At 49.5% G+C, this 17,014-nt stretch overlaps 6 protein-coding genes across 11 annotated transcripts; 3 read left to right on the forward strand and 3 right to left on the reverse strand.

Annotated features, from left to right (window-relative positions):
* Positions 1 to 1,016: 1,016 nt before the first annotated feature.
* On the forward strand, positions 1,017 to 4,224 carry FOIG_00871 (dipeptidyl-peptidase III). 2 transcript variants are annotated; one of them, XM_031197344.1, is made up of 9 exons: positions 1,040 to 1,061; positions 1,112 to 1,578; positions 1,695 to 2,566; positions 2,622 to 2,630; positions 2,681 to 2,818; positions 2,877 to 2,904; positions 2,965 to 3,143; positions 3,194 to 3,697; positions 3,745 to 4,224. In XM_031197344.1, the coding sequence occupies exons 2-9, from the start codon at positions 1,289 to 1,291 to the stop codon at positions 4,011 to 4,013; spliced, it is 2,289 nt and encodes a 762-aa protein (XP_031073111.1). In that variant the 5' UTR covers positions 1,040 to 1,061; positions 1,112 to 1,288; the 3' UTR covers positions 4,014 to 4,224. The 2 variants fall into 2 exon arrangements, with proteins under 2 accessions (XP_031073110.1, XP_031073111.1); XM_031197343.1 differs by having other exon boundaries at positions 1,017 to 1,578.
* On the reverse strand, positions 3,403 to 5,908 carry FOIG_00872 (50S ribosomal protein L6e). 3 transcript variants are annotated; one of them, XM_031197346.1, is made up of 4 exons: positions 5,839 to 5,908; positions 5,384 to 5,750; positions 4,733 to 5,068; positions 3,932 to 4,669 (listed from the first exon to the last, which is right to left on the reverse strand). In XM_031197346.1, the coding sequence occupies exons 2-4, from the start codon at positions 5,495 to 5,497 to the stop codon at positions 4,517 to 4,519; spliced, it is 603 nt and encodes a 200-aa protein (XP_031073113.1). In that variant the 5' UTR covers positions 5,498 to 5,750; positions 5,839 to 5,908; the 3' UTR covers positions 3,932 to 4,516. The 3 variants fall into 3 exon arrangements, with proteins under 3 accessions (XP_031073112.1, XP_031073113.1, XP_031073114.1); XM_031197347.1 differs by having other exon boundaries at positions 5,384 to 5,723; positions 5,839 to 5,906; XM_031197345.1 differs by having other exon boundaries at positions 3,403 to 4,669; positions 5,384 to 5,906.
* Positions 5,753 to 8,738, forward strand: FOIG_00873 (heat shock protein 78, mitochondrial). The gene has a single exon (XM_031197348.1). It carries the CDS (start codon positions 6,176 to 6,178, stop codon positions 8,567 to 8,569), a length of 2,394 nt encoding a protein of 797 aa, XP_031073115.1. The 5' UTR covers positions 5,753 to 6,175; the 3' UTR covers positions 8,570 to 8,738.
* On the reverse strand, positions 8,494 to 11,348 carry FOIG_00874 (ADP-ribosylation factor; the record flags this gene model as incomplete). Of its 3 annotated transcripts, XM_031197350.1 has the most annotated exons (5): positions 8,494 to 9,721; positions 9,804 to 9,869; positions 9,965 to 10,209; positions 10,281 to 10,481; positions 11,057 to 11,348. In XM_031197350.1, the coding sequence occupies 4 exons, from the start codon at positions 10,426 to 10,428 to the stop codon at positions 9,629 to 9,631; spliced, it is 552 nt and encodes a 183-aa protein (XP_031073117.1). In that variant the 3' UTR covers positions 8,494 to 9,628. The 3 variants fall into 3 exon arrangements, with proteins under 3 accessions (XP_031073117.1, XP_031073116.1, XP_031073118.1); XM_031197349.1 differs by having other exon boundaries at positions 10,281 to 11,348; XM_031197351.1 differs by lacking the exon at positions 11,057 to 11,348 and having other exon boundaries at positions 9,673 to 9,721; positions 9,804 to 10,209; positions 10,281 to 10,428.
* Positions 11,349 to 11,421: 73 nt separating this feature from the next.
* Positions 11,422 to 16,372, forward strand: FOIG_00875 (uncharacterized protein). Its single transcript, XM_031197352.1, has 3 exons — positions 11,422 to 12,289; positions 12,342 to 12,549; positions 12,606 to 16,372. The coding sequence occupies exons 1-3, from the start codon at positions 12,092 to 12,094 to the stop codon at positions 12,809 to 12,811; spliced, it is 612 nt and encodes a 203-aa protein (XP_031073119.1). The 5' UTR covers positions 11,422 to 12,091; the 3' UTR covers positions 12,812 to 16,372.
* FOIG_00876 (uncharacterized protein) lies at positions 13,129 to 16,665 on the reverse strand. Its single transcript, XM_031197353.1, has 2 exons — positions 16,453 to 16,665; positions 13,129 to 16,386 (listed from the first exon to the last, which is right to left on the reverse strand). The coding sequence occupies exon 2, from the start codon at positions 16,364 to 16,366 to the stop codon at positions 13,367 to 13,369; it is 3,000 nt and encodes a 999-aa protein (XP_031073120.1). The 5' UTR covers positions 16,367 to 16,386; positions 16,453 to 16,665; the 3' UTR covers positions 13,129 to 13,366.
* Between the last annotated feature and the right edge of the window lie 349 nt (positions 16,666 to 17,014).

The following is a 17,014-nucleotide window of genomic DNA, read 5'->3' on the forward strand; positions in this document are numbered from 1 at the left end:
GATGTATTTGGTGTGTTGTCATAGTCAGGCAGCCCGGGTTAATTGACCAGCATGGGGCAGCTCGCCCGATGGAAGCACCCCGGATTTGTTGACCATACAAGTCGGGACATTCATTAGTACATGCGCAACTTCGCTGTGTTGTGTGTCCTCCCATCAGTATCTCTGCAATAGTTAGACCAGAAGTAATAGATAGTCAGTGGGTTTTTCTTGGCCACAACACGTATATGTACCTATTTGATCGCAGTCCATGTAAACGAATATTTGTCTTGCCTCGCCTGTGCAGTATTGCTACCAAGAGGGTATGCATTTGATTCGGTTTTCGGAAAGCACTGTGTCGTTAAATGTTAGTGAAGCCTTTCATGGCATTGGACATCCGAGGAAGGGATTCTGCATAAAAACACAAGTAGGGTTCTAGTGCCCGCCCGTCTGGGGTGGCTAAGGTGGTAGAACTGAAATGCTCCTCGGCTTGATGCTTCGGTTCGGTTCGCTTCATCTTTCTTCAAATGTGTCGGCTACTATCCTGCTTCGCTTGAGAGGAACTAATTATCATACGTGGTCGAAAGAAGTGACCAGCGTCCACATCCCGAAAAGCACTACGTAATGAGGATAATACCTTTCAATTTCAAACATATCAATGCAAGAAAGGCTGGGCTTCATACTTACCAGCAAGTTGCACATCAGGAAAATAGTTGTGATGTGAGTTCATTGAACGGATCAACAAGTGCTTACTTACCCTAGGCCTCAGCACATTTCACGGTTTCTCGCTGGTTCCAATTTGTGGATGAATTGCGATATTTAGAATGGCAACCATATATGATAGGAACCAAACACGAGCTGTTACTGATTTCACCAGCGGTGGCTCATCAATACAAGATATTCATGCATGACGAGGTTATTTTGAAGTTTTGGCACCTGTGACAGAACTGGAGCCAATTGAAGGTTGAGATGGCCCCAGGGGATAGGACGTGTTGGCAACAGGGTGGCGGCATTGGCACAACTGTTGTGTAGAGCCGTCCAGTGAAAGCAACACCTCGTTCCTCAGTAGCATGGTCAATTCATCTGTATGTCTTCAAATTTATCCAACATCATGATACTAAAATATTCGTCGCAGAGCCCTCATTGGCTCTTATGCTGGGGCTCTGTGCACCGCCTTACTAGCTGCTATAGGTAATAAGCTCTGGCCTTTCTGTTTGCCGCCTTGACACGTTTAGGAAGCTGCGTTTGTCCCCAGATTAACAAAGATTCATTGGCCGACGTGACCTGAAAACGTCAGTCACAGCCATCGGGCATGCCTTCTCCCAACTTAATCTCACCGTCTCTCGTATTTCAGAGACTGCCTTCACTAAGAACAACAGCCTTAAAGTCAAACCTCCTGACGCGACGACCCGTTCCTCGCTTTACGAAGTCTTTCAACCACCAGAGCCTTCACAGGTTTTCAACCTCTGCCATCGTCATGAACCCAAACGAGCTGGTCCACTACCTCGCCGACAAGCCCCCTTCGGTGGTTAGGCTCGAGATTGAGAAGCACTTTGATGCCCTGAATGACAAGCAGAAGCGTTACGCTCACTTTATCAGCAAGTAAGTTTTGTTACCGATTGTGTATAAGTTGTTGTGAAGCTCGATCAAATTGGAATGAGGGGTAACAATGCTTATGAGGGAGGGGTCGTGTGGCTTATGTTAACACACCATCATAGAGCTGCTTTCGCTGGTACCAGAATTGTCCTTCGACAGATCTCCCCCGAGTCTGAGCCAATATTTGACTTGATTTTGACTCTCCACAAGTCTGCCAACGGCGATTGGACTGCCCTAGCAAAGAAGGCTGGCGTCGAAGAAGATGAGGTTACCCGCTTCCTCGAGTACGCTGCCATGTTCCTTGGCAACAATGGCAACTACAAGAGCTTCGGCGACTCCAAGTTCATTCCCCGGTGCTCGGAGAAGACCGTGGCTGCTCTCGCCTCCACTTCACCTGAGGCCAACAAGTTTTACGAGGCGACAAAGGGAGGCATCTTCAGCTCTAGTAACCCCGCCATGATGCACCTTGGCTATCCCGACGATGGCCACATGACTACTTACTACCCCGAATCTTCGCACATTACGAAGGGCGAAATCAAGGCTGTTTCTGACTGGATGGAGTCCAAGGGTCTTTTGCCCGAGAACAACCGACTTCGCAAGACCTCAGAGGGTAACTACGAGATCCTAATCGCTTCAGCTGTCAAAGAAATCCCCAGTGAAGGAGGTGACGTTGGCAAGCAGACCGAGTTTACCGTGGAGGATGGACCTCTCAAGAGCAAGACAATCAAGTTGGTCTACGGCGACTATGCTGAGGAGATGAAGAACATCACAGCTTTCATCAACGGTGCTGCCGAGAATGCGGAGAACGATACCCAGAAGAAGATGCATGAGGCTTACAGCAAGTCCTTTGAGTCCGGCTCACTGGAGGCCTTCAAGGATAGTCAAAGATACTGGATCAAGGACAAGGGTCCTATGGTTGAGTCCAACATTGGCTTCATCGAGACCTATCGAGACCCTGCTGGTATTCGTGGAGAATGGGAAGGCTTTGCCTCTAGTAAGCTTCTTATCAATATACGCCCTGGGCGGGGAATTACTGACTTTTTATATAGTGGTCAACCGTAAGATTTATTTAAGCCAAAGATTTGACCAATCACTGACCGTTGCCCAGTTGAGCGAACTCGCGCATTTGGAGAGCTTGTGAAGAACGCCCCCAAGCTCATTCCTCTGTTGCCTTGGGGCTCGGAGTTTGAGAAGGACAAGTTCCTGTCTCCCGACTTCACATCCCTCGAGGTTCTCACCTTTGCTGGTCAGTGACCTAGTGATACTAGATTCATCAAATCCAGACATGCTAACATTGAGTCTAGGTTCTGGTATTCCTGCTGGTATAAACATGTAGGTTCCCAGAACAAAACCGATATCAAGCGGAAAGTGGATTGTTGACATTGTTCGTAGCCCCAACTATGATGATATCCGCCAGACTGAGGGTTTCAAGAATGTGTCACTTGGAAATGTTCTCAGTGCCAAGGCACCTGATGAGAAGATTCCTTTCATTCGAGACGAAGATCTTGAGGTTTACAAGAAGCAGAGAGATGCTTCCTTTGAAGTTCAAGTTGGCCTCCACGAACTTACTGGTATGTAAACCTACCTCGAGTCTCTTGAATCTACTGCTCATATTCGTCAGGTCATGGTTGCGGTAAACTTCTCCAAGAGACATCCCCAGGCACCTACAACTTCGATAAGGAGAAACCTCCCGTCAGTCCTGTGGATAACAAGCCTATCACAACCTGGTACAAGCCCGGTCAGACTTGGGGTTCTGTCTTTGGTAGCATTGCTGCCTCGTACGAGGAGTGCCGTGCCGAGCTTGTTGCTATGCACCTAAGCTGCGAGTTCCCTGTTCTCAAGATTTTCGGATTTGGTGATGGTTCCGAGGATATCAATGGCGAAGCTGGTGATGTCCTTTTCGCCTCCTACCTATCCATGGCCCGAGCTGGACTTGCTTCCCTTGAGATGTGGGATCCTAAGAGCCAGAAATGGGGCCAGGCTCATAGCCAAGCTCGCTTCTCCATCCTCAAGTGCTTCCTTGAGGCCGAGGACGATTTCTGCAAGCTTGATTACAAAGAGGATGATCTTTCCGATTTGACCATCAAGTTGGATCGCTCCAAGATCCTTACGGCTGGTCGAGATGGTAAGATTTATCTCCAACGACTTGACATGAGCTAACAAATCCGCCAGCTGTTGCCAAGTATCTCCAGAAGCTGCACATCTACAAATCGACCGCCGATGTTAAGACTGGTACTGACTTTTACGTCCACATGACAACTGTTGACACTGAATTCTGGGGCAAGAAGGTCCGTGACATTGTTCTCAAAAACAAGCAGCCTCGCAAGGTCTTCGTTCAGGCCAATACGTCTCTGGATGAGTCATCTGGAAAGGTTTCGATCAAGCACTACGAAGCCTCGTTGACTGGCATGATTGAGAGCTGGGTAGAGCGCAACTTGTAAAATCAAAAATGGAACATCATGGCTGCGTTAACTGGATGGCAATCTTAGGATAAGTGAAGAGAAGAGATAGTACTCATATTGATGCTATGAATCTGAGTCTCAGTCACCCTTTGCCCCCCCGAGAGGATTGACATACCAGCAGACCGATGAACGCACGTAAAATTTGAAATCTTGTTAATCATTCATAAATCAATGTCCATTTTTGACCAGATCAGATCTGAGAACTCTTAAGATCGCTCACACCAGTTGTTTTTATAACTCAGGAGATGGGATATCCGAGTGAAGTTCATCATCATCGGCCTCTGACCGGAAGCCTCTAGAATTTTGTATGCTCGTTTGTTTTTTTGACTGTAAAACCTGATTACAGACGCCAAAATAGGACCGATGCCGTCGACTTCCAAATGCAATTGGCCAAACCAGCCCATTTCGGAGACCCTTGCCGTTCTACAACCCGTTGTGTCGCAACCCCGGTACTCCCATCACCCCGGCACAAGATTGCACATTTACCAGGCCATCTCGTGGGGCTTGTCACCCTTCCTCAAGCTGAAAGAGCTGGAGAGGTAAGAAGCCAGCATGTCAACCTTCTTGATGTTGGCAATCAGAGCCTTGTCGATGGCCTTCTGGTCGGCGGCACGGCTGCTGTTGACCTCCTTCTTCTGTAAACAGCTGTCAGTGACCTGATACTTCGCGAGTACTGTTCTGGACTTGTTGTATCGTACCTGGGGCTTCTCTCCCTGCTTGAAGAAAGCCTCCTCACCAGCCTTCTCCTTGGCCTTCTCAGCGGTGAAGTACTTGGGCTGAGAAACCTCCTCGATCTTCTTCTCGTCGAGACCGGAGATGTCGACCTTGTAAGAGGTAGCGATGACGTATCGGGAGTTAACTCGTCGCAGAGGAACACCGTTGATCTTGAAGGGGCCGGTGACGAGGAGGACACCCTGGTCGAGGGACTTCAGGAGAATGACACGCTTGCCACGGAAGCGGCCAGCGAGGAGGATGAGGACAGTGCCGGGCTGGAGGGACTTGCGAGGGGCCCAAGATCGGACAGCCTTGCGGACCTGTGGTTTTCAGCTGTTAGCAGGCTGGCACTTGGTTAAGCTGAATATTGCTGCAGGCAGTTGCTATATGTAGAGAAGGTGCAGTCGTCAATCGATATTTGTCGCAGGCTTTGCAGATCTGTGCGTTCGATATATATATGGCATTGAAATTCGAAGCCTTTCGTCGTTAAAAGTGTGTCCTTCTTGCGATGGCAGTCGGATTGCCATGGACCAAACTCATTCTCTCAACTCCTCGGTTCCCATATCCCAACCGCGCACTCCGAAACATAACGCAACTGCCTGCAAATGCATCGCAATCATCACCAAAAGACTCACCTTCTTGTTCTCGGCATCGTCGTCAGCGGGGTACCACTTCTTAGCCTTCTCCGAAGAGGCAGGAACCTCTCGGGTCGACTTTCCGAATGTCTTGCTCGTGGGCTTCGCCGACATTGTGACTCTCCTGGCTGGTTGACTTGGGGTTGGGTGAAAAGAGGAAGTGAAGTCGGTGGTGTTGAGGTGGTGTAGGCCCAAAATGTAAATTGTCTTTGTGGGCGAAGCCTAGAAAGTGTGGCGAACTGCCCAATCAAAATCGAGCCAAAGTCCCCACCGACAGAGTCACGTGGTAGATCTTCTTAGGGCAGAATGAGCCAGTTGTGGTTGTGGTTGCCAAAATTTTCTAGCGTGCACTTAATAACGAGATAGCCTTAGAAGTTGGTTAAGACCAACAATGTACAAGCATCACATGATTTAATTATGCCTGAATGGCAGAAGCATGAGAAAGAAGAACATACCAGAAGATTTGCGTTTGCAAATAACCGTGTTCCTGGTCTCCTTACCTTGCTTCTCACTAGACAAGCTGCCTCTTAGGTGACAGAATATATGCGTGAGGCCATCACGTAAGTTTTCTGTCTTGCGCAGTCAGTCACATGATTATCGGATACAGGTTGGCGCTACTTATCTTATCAGCTCTAGCGTCTCTCAATGACGGATGATCGAACTTGCGAGAATATGCTCCATTCGCCTTGAAGCGTGTAGCCGAGTTTCGTGTCGTAGATAATAAAAGGTCTCCCGCATGTCGAAGAAATCCACGATCTTGTCCTCGTTTTCTTTCCTTTAGACGTTCTTTACATGCCTTCTATCACAGTGCCCAACATGCAAGCACGCAAGCAAATAATCACATCAACACAGCGCATGGCTGCTAGTGCCCGGACCCGATCCGTCCAACCACTTACACGGGTGCTTGCCACCCAACCTTTGAGACCAACTTCTCTACGATTGATTCCAAGTCTTGCTATCAGGTCATATGCCAATGGCCGTCCACATCCTCCTGGTGGCACTCACCGGATGAATATGGGTGGCGAAGAAGAGAAGCCTGCTCTAGAACAATTTGGTATCGACTTGACTGCCCGAGCCAAGGATGGAAAGCTGGATCCAGTTATTGGAAGAGACGCAGAGATTCAGCGAACCATTCAAATCTTGTCAAGGCGAACCAAGAATAATCCAGTCCTGATCGGTAACGCAGGTACTGGAAAGACAGCAATTCTTGAGGGTCTTGCCCTCCGTATCGTCCGAGGTGACGTCCCTGAGAGTATCAAGAACAAGAGGGTCATCAGCCTTGACCTTGGCTCTCTCATTGCCGGCGCTAAGTTCAGAGGAGACTTTGAAGAGAGGTTAAAGAAGGTCTTGACAGAGGTGGAACAAGCTCAAGGAGAAGTTATTCTTTTTATTGATGAATTGCACACACTCCTCGGACTTGGGAAGGCTGAAGGGTCTATTGATGCATCAAATCTCCTGAAGCCTGCTTTGGCCCGTGGCGAACTTCAATGCTGTGGTGCAACAACTCTCAACGAATATCGTCAAATCGAGAAGGACGTTGCGCTGGCTCGACGATTCCAACCTATCATTGTTAGCGAGCCCTCTGTGGAGGATACAATCAGTATTCTCCGAGGTATCAAAGACAAGTACGAAGTTCACCATGGTGTCCGCATTACAGATGGCGCTTTGGTGGCTGCTGCTACATTGTCCAACCGCTACATTACCGATCGATTTTTACCAGATAAGGCTATTGACCTCATGGATGAAGCAGCCAGCCATCTCAAGCTGCAGCATGAGTCCAAGCCTGAGGATATAATGCGCCTTGACCACAAGATCATGACCATCCAGATTGAACTTGAGAGTTTGAGGAAGGAGTCAGATATCGCTAGCAAGGAGCGGCGTGAGAAACTTGAAAGTGACCTCAAGAAACTCAACGAGGAAATTTCTGAGCTCAATGCGCGCTGGGAGAAGGAGCGTGCTGAGATCGAATCAGTCAAGAAGATCCAAGAAGACCTTGACAAAGCCAAGTTCGAGCTTGAGCAGGCACAGAGAGAAGGGAACTTTGGTCGTGCCTCTGAGCTCAGGTTTGGTGTTATTCCCAACCTCGAGAAGAAGTTGCCCAAGGAAGGAGAGGCCAAAGAAGCAAAGTCCAGCGATACTCTGATCCACGACTCTGTCAGTCCCGACGATATCGCCAATGTCGTCTCCCGCATCACAGGCATCCCTGTGTCGAAGCTGACTTCCGGACACATAGAGAAATTGGTTCATATGGAAGATTCCCTCCGCGAAGCAGTCAAGGGCCAAGATGAAGCCATCAAGGCAGTTTCTAATGCCGTCCGTCTCCAACGAGCTGGCTTGAGTGGCGAGAACAAACCACTGGCTTCCTTCTTCTTCCTGGGCCCTACTGGTGTGGGTAAGACAGAGCTGTGCAAGAAATTGGCGGGTTTTCTGTTCTCGACTGAATCTGCTGTTGTTCGCTTTGACATGTCAGAATTCCAAGAAAAGCACACCATTTCTCGACTTATTGGTGCACCGTCCGGTTACGTCGGCTATGAGGACGCTGGCCAACTGACCGAAGCTGTCCGCCGTAAGCCATATGCTGTGCTTCTCTTTGACGAGTTTGAAAAGGCACACCGCGATATCTCCGCTCTCCTCCTCCAGGTCCTTGATGAGGGCTACCTCACCGATGCCCAAGGTCACAAGGTTGATTTCAAGAACACCATTATCGTTCTGACATCGAACTTGGGCGCTGATATCCTTGTTGGCCAAAACCACCTTCACCCCTATACTGAGACACCCGATGGCGAGATGGACCCATCAGTCCGTAAGGCTGTCATGGATGTTGTCGCCTCGGCTTACCCACCCGAATTCCTTAACCGTATCGACTCTTTCATTATCTTCAAGCGTCTCGCCCGCAGCGCTATCCGTGATATTGTCGACATTCGCCTTAAGGAGCTCCAGCAGCGTCTTGACGACCGCCGCATTATCCTTTCGGTTCCCGGCGATGTCAGAGACTGGCTTGCGGAGCGTGGTTACGACCCGAAGTTCGGTGCTCGCCCCCTGAACCGACTCATTACCAATGAGATTGGCAACGGCCTTGCAGACCAGATCATCAAAGGGCAGCTGAAAATGGGCGAGACTGCTGAGGTTAAGATCCGTGACGACAAGGAGGGCTTAGATATCATCATCAAGTCCAAGGATGCTTAAATGACCTGACTATGAAGGACTATCCGGGATTCTTTTAATGACTTAATGTGTTTCATGTCTAATTTGTACCGTTTGTATAACAAAAGCGTATATAGCATCATAGAATGTAACTAAACACCAAATAATGCATAACCACTCAATTGAGACCAACCCATATCAAAACGCACTGAAGAATGTCATGTTTCATACTGCTGGTGGAATTAATTCTGCTTGGAACATTGTGGCTTAAATCTTTGATGCAAAGCAGACTTGTGCGATCCTCTAGGAGGCAGGGTCTTGACTCGGGTCGGTGTCTCATGGATCCGTTCCCCATACGTTTGCCCTTCTAAAAGGTCTTCCGTTCAAGATTAAAGTCAGCATTCGAGACACAAGCCTCTGGTCCTCTTAGCCAAAAAAAACTAGAGACCGTGTGTCACTCAAATCAACTAAGCCTCGCGGTTTCACTAAAGATTTGGAATAAAACAGAGAATCTCTACAACAGGCCAATCTCGCGGTGGCCCAAATTCATCCCTCGTTTATAACCCTCGTTACTTGAGTTGCTCATCATGGTCATGTTCCCTAAGTGACATGGGAAAGAAAGAAATTAACAAACGATAGATATACCAGTGCGCCACGGTTTGCGAGAGTATTGTAAAATCAGCGAGGATGCATTCTTTTCAAAGAGCAAACAACACCCGATTGATGACTGTACAAATATCCCGGGGATCCCCATAAGACGCCTCCCATCATCACCCGACTTTTCCTCCAAGAAGAAAAAAAGAGAAAGTACGTTCTGTGGTCCTCAGGAAGCGAGCTGACGCTAGCGATGGCAAGCAGATGTTGACCAGAAGGCTCACAGTGAAGCACCATTGAGAGAGGAAGGAAGCGTTAAAAGAGGTTGCTTAAACAGAAAACGTGAATAGACGCGACTTTGGTTCAAGGATTTATCTTCGATTGGTTGACCGATAACTTTGCAAATTACAACCGAAACCTCGAGTCGAGACAAAGAGCCATTTGAGAGTATATGGCAGAGCAGGAGAGAAAAAGCGAGTTTTTATGGAGAGGCCTCTCGACATCTTTCTACTGGTGACCCGCCTTTCGGAGGGTGTTGGCGAGCCACTCAAGACCCTCATAGAGACCGTCACCGGAGGTGGCACAGGTGGACTGGATGTACTATTGACGGAAAAAGGCAAGAGGTCAGCGTGTGAACAAAGAGACGACATCTGGGGTCTGATATTGATTGTCCATTACTTACCCAGGCGCGTTGTCGCAGGCTGTGGAGGCCAAGCTTGTCTGTGATCTCGGCGGCGTTCATGGCGTTCTAATGGTAGCGTAGCGTTAGTATATGGTACCGCGGGTAAATGACACATTGAGGGGAGATATGGGAGAAAGTGTCGAGGTGGGGTCGTGACGTACGGGAAGATCCTGCTTGTTGGCGAAGACAAGAAGGATAGCATCGCGAAGCTCGTCCTCGTTGAGCATGCGCTGGAGCTCCTCTCGTGCCTCAACAATACGATCGCGATCGTTGGAGTCAACGACGAAGATAATACCCTGAGTGTTCTGGAAGTAGTGTCTCCACAGAGGACGAATCTTGTCCTGACCACCGACATCCCACACGGTGAATTGAATGTTCTTGTACTCTACAGTCTCGACATTGAAGCCTGGTAAGATGAGAAGGAAATCCCAATGTTAGCGGCATGAAGGTTTTGTCAGGTTCGAGGGCGTCTCATACCGATAGTGGGAATGGTGGTGACAATCTCACCAAGCTTAAGCTTGTAGAGGATGGTGGTTTTACCGGCGGCATCAAGACCAACCATCAGAATTCGCATCTCCTTCTTCCCCCACAGTCGGTCGAAAAGCTTTGAGAAGGCGAGACCCATGATTGCGGTTTACGGCTTCGAGGCCTGCGTGTCTAGGTATAGAAAAAGAGGTCCTAAAGGCGAAGGCGCAAGGTCAGCGATGCTGTGGATGGATGTTGAAAGAAGACGAAATGGCGAGGGGTAAAAGGGGGATGAGATAAAGAGGGAAGAGACAAAGGCCGCAGAGGCAGGCTGAGACAATATATGGGAGACGTCTAGCCAAGGGAGGAGCAGGAGGTTGGATGTTTTGGTGATGGTGGAGGCGGGACGGCTTTATGGAGTATCGCGAAAGGACACCTAAGGGAATGATCAAGGCAACGATCAAGAGCCCATCCAGCAACACAACTCCGTCGTCACCATCATCGAAGTCCTGGATAGTCCTTCAAGCTTGCAAGCACCCCCGTTCCAGGCTACCGCTATCACCCGTTATGACCAACTATGCTATGCTGTACGTCGATAGTTGATTCAGAGCCGTCACGAGGCGGATCAACGGGGGAATAGCATGACGGCGAATTTGGTGATCGGGCGGCGACAGCGTGAGACGGGAGCTTCTTGAAGAGACCATCGAGAGGAGGATCGGGAATATACAAGCAACAAACAGCGGGATCTAGAAAGACTCGAGCGAGAGACAGGAAGACGCTGAACTTACTGGATCGTGGGGCGGTCCTTGGAGTGGTGGTGCAGAAAAAACGACGAGCGGCGATGGATGGATGGATATGGATGGATTGGGGGTGGGCGCTGTCGTGTGGTTTGACTTGTCGGTGTGAGAAGACAATCACTCGGGGAGGGGTGAGAGACATTATCGCTCTCTTTTTGGGCTCCAGCTGCTAGGTTCTTATTTTTTCTGGCCTCGGGCTGTTTGTTACTGGGGCCGGGCTGGTGAGCGTGCCGTTAGAGGGGAAATTACTGGTTGATCGCCAGAAAACACTGGAGCCAAGGCCTATTTTCGACGACATCTCAGGGGACAGACAGGGAGGGCTGAGGGGCAGACAACGCAATTGCACCGCCACATGTGGTCACCTTGATCTCGGGTACTTGTTTCTAGGCGATTCAGGTACTTTGATAAGAGAAGTTGTGAATGGCGACACTTGTTGTGTCAGTCTCGTGTCAAGATATGCCATTCACATATTTCTATGCTTGAAACTTCTGAGTGCTGCAGTGCCACCTGGGAATGTATGTCGTCTCCAAAATTGCTTCTCAACGTCAGATAACACGAATTCAACGCCGCGCAATCGGTCCCGCCATGGTCCATCTCATCCCTTTTTGAAGTCGCAAGGACAGATAAACGACAAACCAAGGTAATCTCTACTAAGCCCTTGCTTGATCAAGCCACAGCAAGACTCCACCCGCCCACTTCCCCCCTTTAGGCTTGGGGACATGGGATTGGCTTGTGAATTTTGGCAAGCAGGCAAAGGTGCAAGCTGGCAGGAACTCAGATACAGGCTCGGCAAAACCGTGGCTTCTCAGACGAGAGCCGCAACAGGAGCAACCCCCGGCTCCTCCAATTAGCTGCGAAAAGGTGTCAATTCGTCGCGATCCAAACTCCATACTTGACTTAGTGGACACTGGTCAATAGCTCCAACACGGGGATTCAATGTTCATGATCAGAGTACTCTAGCATCGCAAACAACCACGACACTCCTTTGAAGTTATAGCGATCGATCGGATCGATACATACCCGATAATGTACTTCGTCTCTGCGGCCAAGGCCCTCGTGGCCGCTGCTGTCTTCTCAGCTGTCACTGCTCACAACATCGTCCTGCCTGCTCACGGCCGAGAATGCTTTCACGAGTCCCTACACAAGGACGACACTATGACTGTCACTTTCCAGGTTGGCGATCGTGAATTCGGTAGCGCAGGCAACCTTGATATCGACTTCTGGGTACGTGGCTTTGGGAGCTAGGCAAACAATCAAGATATTAACTTATAGCCAGATCACCAACCCTGCTGGTCAATACGAGACAAACGAGAAGAGTATCTCCAACGGCGATTATTCGTTCACAGCTAAGCATGATGGCAAATACATATACTGCTTCGGAAATGAGAACTGGGGTGCCAACACCAAGGAGGTCTCCTTCAACGTCCACGGAATCGTCTACGTGAGCGAGCACGAGATGCCTGCCGACCCCCTCGACCGTGAAGGTAAATGAGCATTCTCCCGTCTGGGAATGACCAAGTTAGCTTACAACATTCTGCAGTTCGGAAGCTGTCCGATCTTCTTGCCCAGGTCAAGGACGAACAAGAATACATCGTGATCCGTGAGCGCACCCACCGAAACACCGCCGAGAGCACAAACAGCCGAGTCAAGTGGTGGAACATGTTCGTCATTGGTGTTGTCATTGGTGAATCTCTCTTCCAGGTCTGGTGGCTGCGACGTTTCTTCGAGGTCAAGCGGGTGGTTTAAGGGGTAGACTTAGGTGCATGACGGCTTGATAAAAGATCAACTCATTGAAATACTCGGAAATGTTGTTTGTTTGACGAACCGCAAATGTGAAGAACGGATTGGCGCAGTATTATATTGGGAGCACTTCAGGGAGGATGAAACGATGATACAAAAGAGCAATTGGAAACCTACGCAAATGTGATGATAGGGAGAGCATGTAATATAACATTTTACGTTGAGAAGAGCCCCATGTCGCTTGCATCTGGATCAAGACAGGGCCCCAGGAAGTCTACGTGACTGCTTTGATGTTATTTTACAAATCGTCTTCGGTAGATGCACACAGTTTTGAAATTTCAAATTCATTATTCAACCCGAGCAAGTCTATGACCAATTATCCTGGAAAACATGTCTTGTATACTACAATGCCTTGTAGCTCAAATCAAGGTCATTCATCTCGTTGGCGTATTTCATCACTGACATGACACGATATGAACCCGCAAGAAAACCCCAGAAAAGCAAAACCAACGCCTTGTTTTGACTCTCAGAGCCATTGCATGCAAAAGGTAAGGAGATCATTTAGGCTCCAGGATCAGACTCAGGGGCCTTACCCGCCTCAGCATCAGCATCAGCCTCAGGGGCTTCAACAGGCAGCTCGACATCTTTGACGGGATGAAGCAGCATAGGAGGCAGACACATTCTGCCCTCGCCACCACGCATGTTGCCAACTCCCTTACCTTTTTTGCTCTTATCCTCGGTGCCTTCAAATTCCTCGCCGCCGTCATTGTTCACTCGAAGACCTAGCCAGCGACGATACATATTTGGTGCAAAGCCCGAATTGTAGAACCAGGAAAGGCCGTGCATGTTGTGTTCGCGATCACCAAAGATGCTGGTTCGAGAGCCTCCACTTGCGCCGTCACGGCCGTTATTGTAAACCTGTGCCATGTACGCTGTAGGCCAATTTCGATCAACATAGACAGGATGGGGCACAGCGACGGCCTTGTAGCCATGCTGCAGAGCGACAGTGGCAGGCCACATCTCAGGGAAGGCGAATTGCTTCTTGAAAGCCGTCATTTTGTGCATAGTTGTCAGAAGTCGCCGCGACATACGCGAAGTGGTGATGATGTTGGCCCGGCGGGGAGGGAGTCCCTCGGATCGGTTGTAGCCTGTGATGTCCTCCTTGAGACCCCAAGTCGTACCATCAGGGTTAAAGATCGGGTTAAGCGCAATGTAATCGGCCTCTTCTCCAACGCCCCATTTGTAGTGATCCTTCTCGTAGGAGGTGGGAGCAACAGGATCGTTGCCAGGCTCAAACCAGTCATCATCGTCCTTAGGACGAAGGGGTCCCCATACAGTGCGGTGGCCTTTGGTGTCAGAGTCAGGGGACTTGCCCTCAAGACCAGGAACTCCCTTCCAGACATTGTCAGCGCCTACGACACCCATCTGACTCTGAACCCGAGCCATCTGTGAGAAGTCTTCCCAGCTACCGTGAATACTGGGGAAATAGAAGCGAGAGTTGCGCTCCCAGAGACCCTTGCGAGGCTGTGATTTAGACCAGTTCTCAAGCTTGGTAAAGAGATCGTAATAGTGACCTGTGTAGCGCACATCCATTTCCCATTGCCAGAAGTAGTCGTATTCAGGATGCTTGTGGGCAAAGTACTGCATGGCCATGGACAGACCGCGGTACACGCCGTGAACGGGGAGATCAGGACCACGAGTGAAGTGGTCGTAGATACCCTGGTAAAGAGCGAGCATCTGTGTCTCGGACCACAGCGTAACCAAGCCTCTGAACTCTTCAGGAATGGCCTCCTCAATGCGCTCGTGGTAGATTCTTTCGTCCGCCCACACCGGATGAGCAGCTTCATTCTTGACCTGAACTAGGAGATGGATATCATAGCGACCACCAGATGTCACAGCGAGCTCAGTAATGAGAGATCGAAGGTTGGCAATATCATCTTCGCGCCAGTTGTACTCGTCCCAGCAGCGCACAACAACAGCAGTTCGTGGCACCCCGCTCCCAGCAGCCTTGGGCGACGCATTATTGAAATTCCCAGGCTTTTCTTCCTGGTTTTTCTCGTCCTCCTTGCTATCCTTAGATTCGGTCTCGTGGGGCTTTCCAGATTGCGACTCTTCTGCTTTTAATTCCTGAGGCTTTGACTCACTTGTTTGAGACACAGAAGCCTCGGTAGGCTCAGTCTTTGAGTCATCAACCTTTGAGTATGCGACCTGTGATGCCTCGGACTTGAATTGTTGAGTAATTTTTGGTTTTGACGTCTCAACCTGAGAGACAGCGGTCTCTTTGTCAGCCTTGAGCTTATCCTCCTTAGCACCGCGGCGCTCCAGAGTTGAAGTAGGAAGTGGCTTAGGCTTGGGTTCGTGCGCAAAGAAGCCATGAGGAGTCTGGATTTTGGAGGGAAGCTCCTTGAAGCGAGCCTGGTTGGCCTTGAAGCAACGGCGCTGGACATCAGCCCAGTCAATCTGTCGATAGTCCACGCGAGGAGTCTTCTCCCAGACAGCATCCGACCCTTCCTTTTGTCCATGTTCACCAACGCTAAGACCACCATTTCTTGAGGAATAGCCAAACCCATAGGGGCCATAGCGGCCATAACGGTCGAAACAAATGTTCTCGGGCAGGTTCAGGGTCTCGTAGGATCCGATGGCATGCTCAGGGAATCCTTGGGGGCGACCATTATAGTATCGGAGCTGGGGAACCCGTATTGTGCCGTCAGCATCTAGAAAACATTCTTTGCTTCCGGTTTCCTCACTTCGGTTCGCATAATCGCTCCAGTCGTTGCTTTTAGGGAGCTTCTTCTTGTTGACCTTGGAATCATCCTGGGGCTTGTTCTCCTTTTCCTCCGCGGCACCACCTTTTGTCTCGGCCTTAACGTCGTCCTCTGGCTTGACTTCGTCCCTCGCTTCCTTCTTGGTAGGATTTGCGCCTTGAGCTTGGGCTTCAATTTCTTCGGTAGCGGCCCTGTCGGTTTCGTCGGTATCCTTGTCGCTCTTAATTTCGTTTTGCTTGCTCCAGTCATTGCCTTCACTTAGCATCTCAGGCTCATCCTTCACATGAGGCCATTCCGGCTTTAGCTCCTCGAAAGTGACCAGGCTCTTGAGACCACCATAGTATCTTTCCAAGAAGGGGAACTTCTCCCAAGCAGGTGGCGGTGGCGGTGGGCGGTTATCAACCTTACCGTTGGCAACTTTCCAGTTCTCAACTTGGCTGGCTCGCACAAGACTCAACACCATAACGATAATGAATGTGATCACAGTGCAAAATAAGTAGCGAGTGACCTTGTTTGGCATTCGGTAGGGGTACACTTTGGCAATCCTTCGTCTAAGAGGGAGAGGTTTCTTTTGGTGACTGGGCAACATCAAAAGCCCACTGCTCGCAGATCCAGATGTATGCCTTGAAGAGCCAGCTGAAGAGCTCTCAGGGGAGTATGGCTCGTCTTCGTAGTCATCTTCATCCTCGGTTGAATAGTCGTCGTCAGAATATCGTTCCTTCGTTGGAGAGTTGACTTTTTGATATAGTGGGAGCTGAGGCTCGCGCGGCCGCAGTGGATTTGGCAGCAACCCCATAATGGGACTATTATATATCTCTGGGAAGGAATGTTAGCGATTGACGGAGGAATCTTAGGTCTCAGAACTACCCAGAGGGTACTGACCTTTTCGACCAGAGGGAACAATTTCTCAGCACTTTGTGACTCAATTGTCGAAGTTAGAGTGACTTGTTGATGCTAAAATAGCAACTTGCTTGAATGATATGAGCTCCTGAGTATTTCGAAAAAAAAATTGGCATATAAAGCATGGAGAGCTGGGAAAAGTTGTTATCTCGCTGCGATTTAGACCGCTCTTAGCTGTGGTTGACCCATGATGGGAGCTCCGTCATTCGCTGGTCTGTTTTGTTACGGATCCGGCTGTTGCTGAGCAACGCTCAGCTTGGGCTTAGATGCGACGTCAGCCCTTGATACGGCTTGTATCGCCAAGCATGACAATCAAATAGCCGCTGACAAGCCAAAGACTGTTTGGATGCATGGATATGAGGCCTTCCATGGATTGAGTTTCCCAGGGTCTTTCAACACTTCGTCTTGCATGTTTCCCAATGCCCGTGTGATTGTGTTGATCAGTGCAAGCTGGCTGTGCCTCAACTTTAGTTTCGAATCAAGGATAAGGAATGAGATGAACAGGGAAACATCCGAGTTACTCTGCTTCTTTCTTGTCGAATGC

Source organism: Fusarium odoratissimum (assembly GCF_000260195.1).
Source record: "Fusarium odoratissimum NRRL 54006 unplaced genomic scaffold supercont1.1, whole genome shotgun sequence".
Taxonomy (NCBI): Eukaryota; Fungi; Ascomycota; class Sordariomycetes; order Hypocreales; family Nectriaceae; genus Fusarium; species Fusarium odoratissimum.

Bases quoted from the DNA above. Each gene is read 5' to 3' on its own strand.
- FOIG_00871 (XM_031197343.1), top strand. From the start codon at position 1,289: ATGCCTTCTCCCAACTTAATCTCACCGTCTCTCGTATTTCAGAGACTG. The intron at 2,819-2,876 runs GTCAGTGACCTA...CATTGAGTCTAG, and splicing joins CGAGGTTCTCACCTTTGCTG to GTTCTGGTATTCCTGCTGGT. The intron at 3,144-3,193 runs GTATGTAAACCT...CATATTCGTCAG, and splicing joins TGGCCTCCACGAACTTACTG to GTCATGGTTGCGGTAAACTT.
- FOIG_00872 (XM_031197345.1), bottom strand. From the start codon at position 5,497: ATGTCGGCGAAGCCCACGAGCAAGACATTCGGAAAGTCGACCCGAGAG. The intron at 5,069-5,383 runs GTGAGTCTTTTG...TGAAAACCACAG, and splicing joins ACGATGCCGAGAACAAGAAG to GTCCGCAAGGCTGTCCGATC. The intron at 4,670-4,732 runs GTACGATACAAC...AGCTGTTTACAG, and splicing joins AGCAGGGAGAGAAGCCCCAG to AAGAAGGAGGTCAACAGCAG.
- FOIG_00873 (XM_031197348.1), top strand. From the start codon at position 6,176: ATGCCTTCTATCACAGTGCCCAACATGCAAGCACGCAAGCAAATAATC.
- FOIG_00875 (XM_031197352.1), top strand. From the start codon at position 12,092: ATGTACTTCGTCTCTGCGGCCAAGGCCCTCGTGGCCGCTGCTGTCTTC. The intron at 12,290-12,341 runs GTACGTGGCTTT...ACTTATAGCCAG, and splicing joins ACCTTGATATCGACTTCTGG to ATCACCAACCCTGCTGGTCA. The intron at 12,550-12,605 runs GTAAATGAGCAT...AACATTCTGCAG, and splicing joins CGACCCCCTCGACCGTGAAG to TTCGGAAGCTGTCCGATCTT.
- FOIG_00876 (XM_031197353.1), bottom strand. From the start codon at position 16,366: ATGGGGTTGCTGCCAAATCCACTGCGGCCGCGCGAGCCTCAGCTCCCA.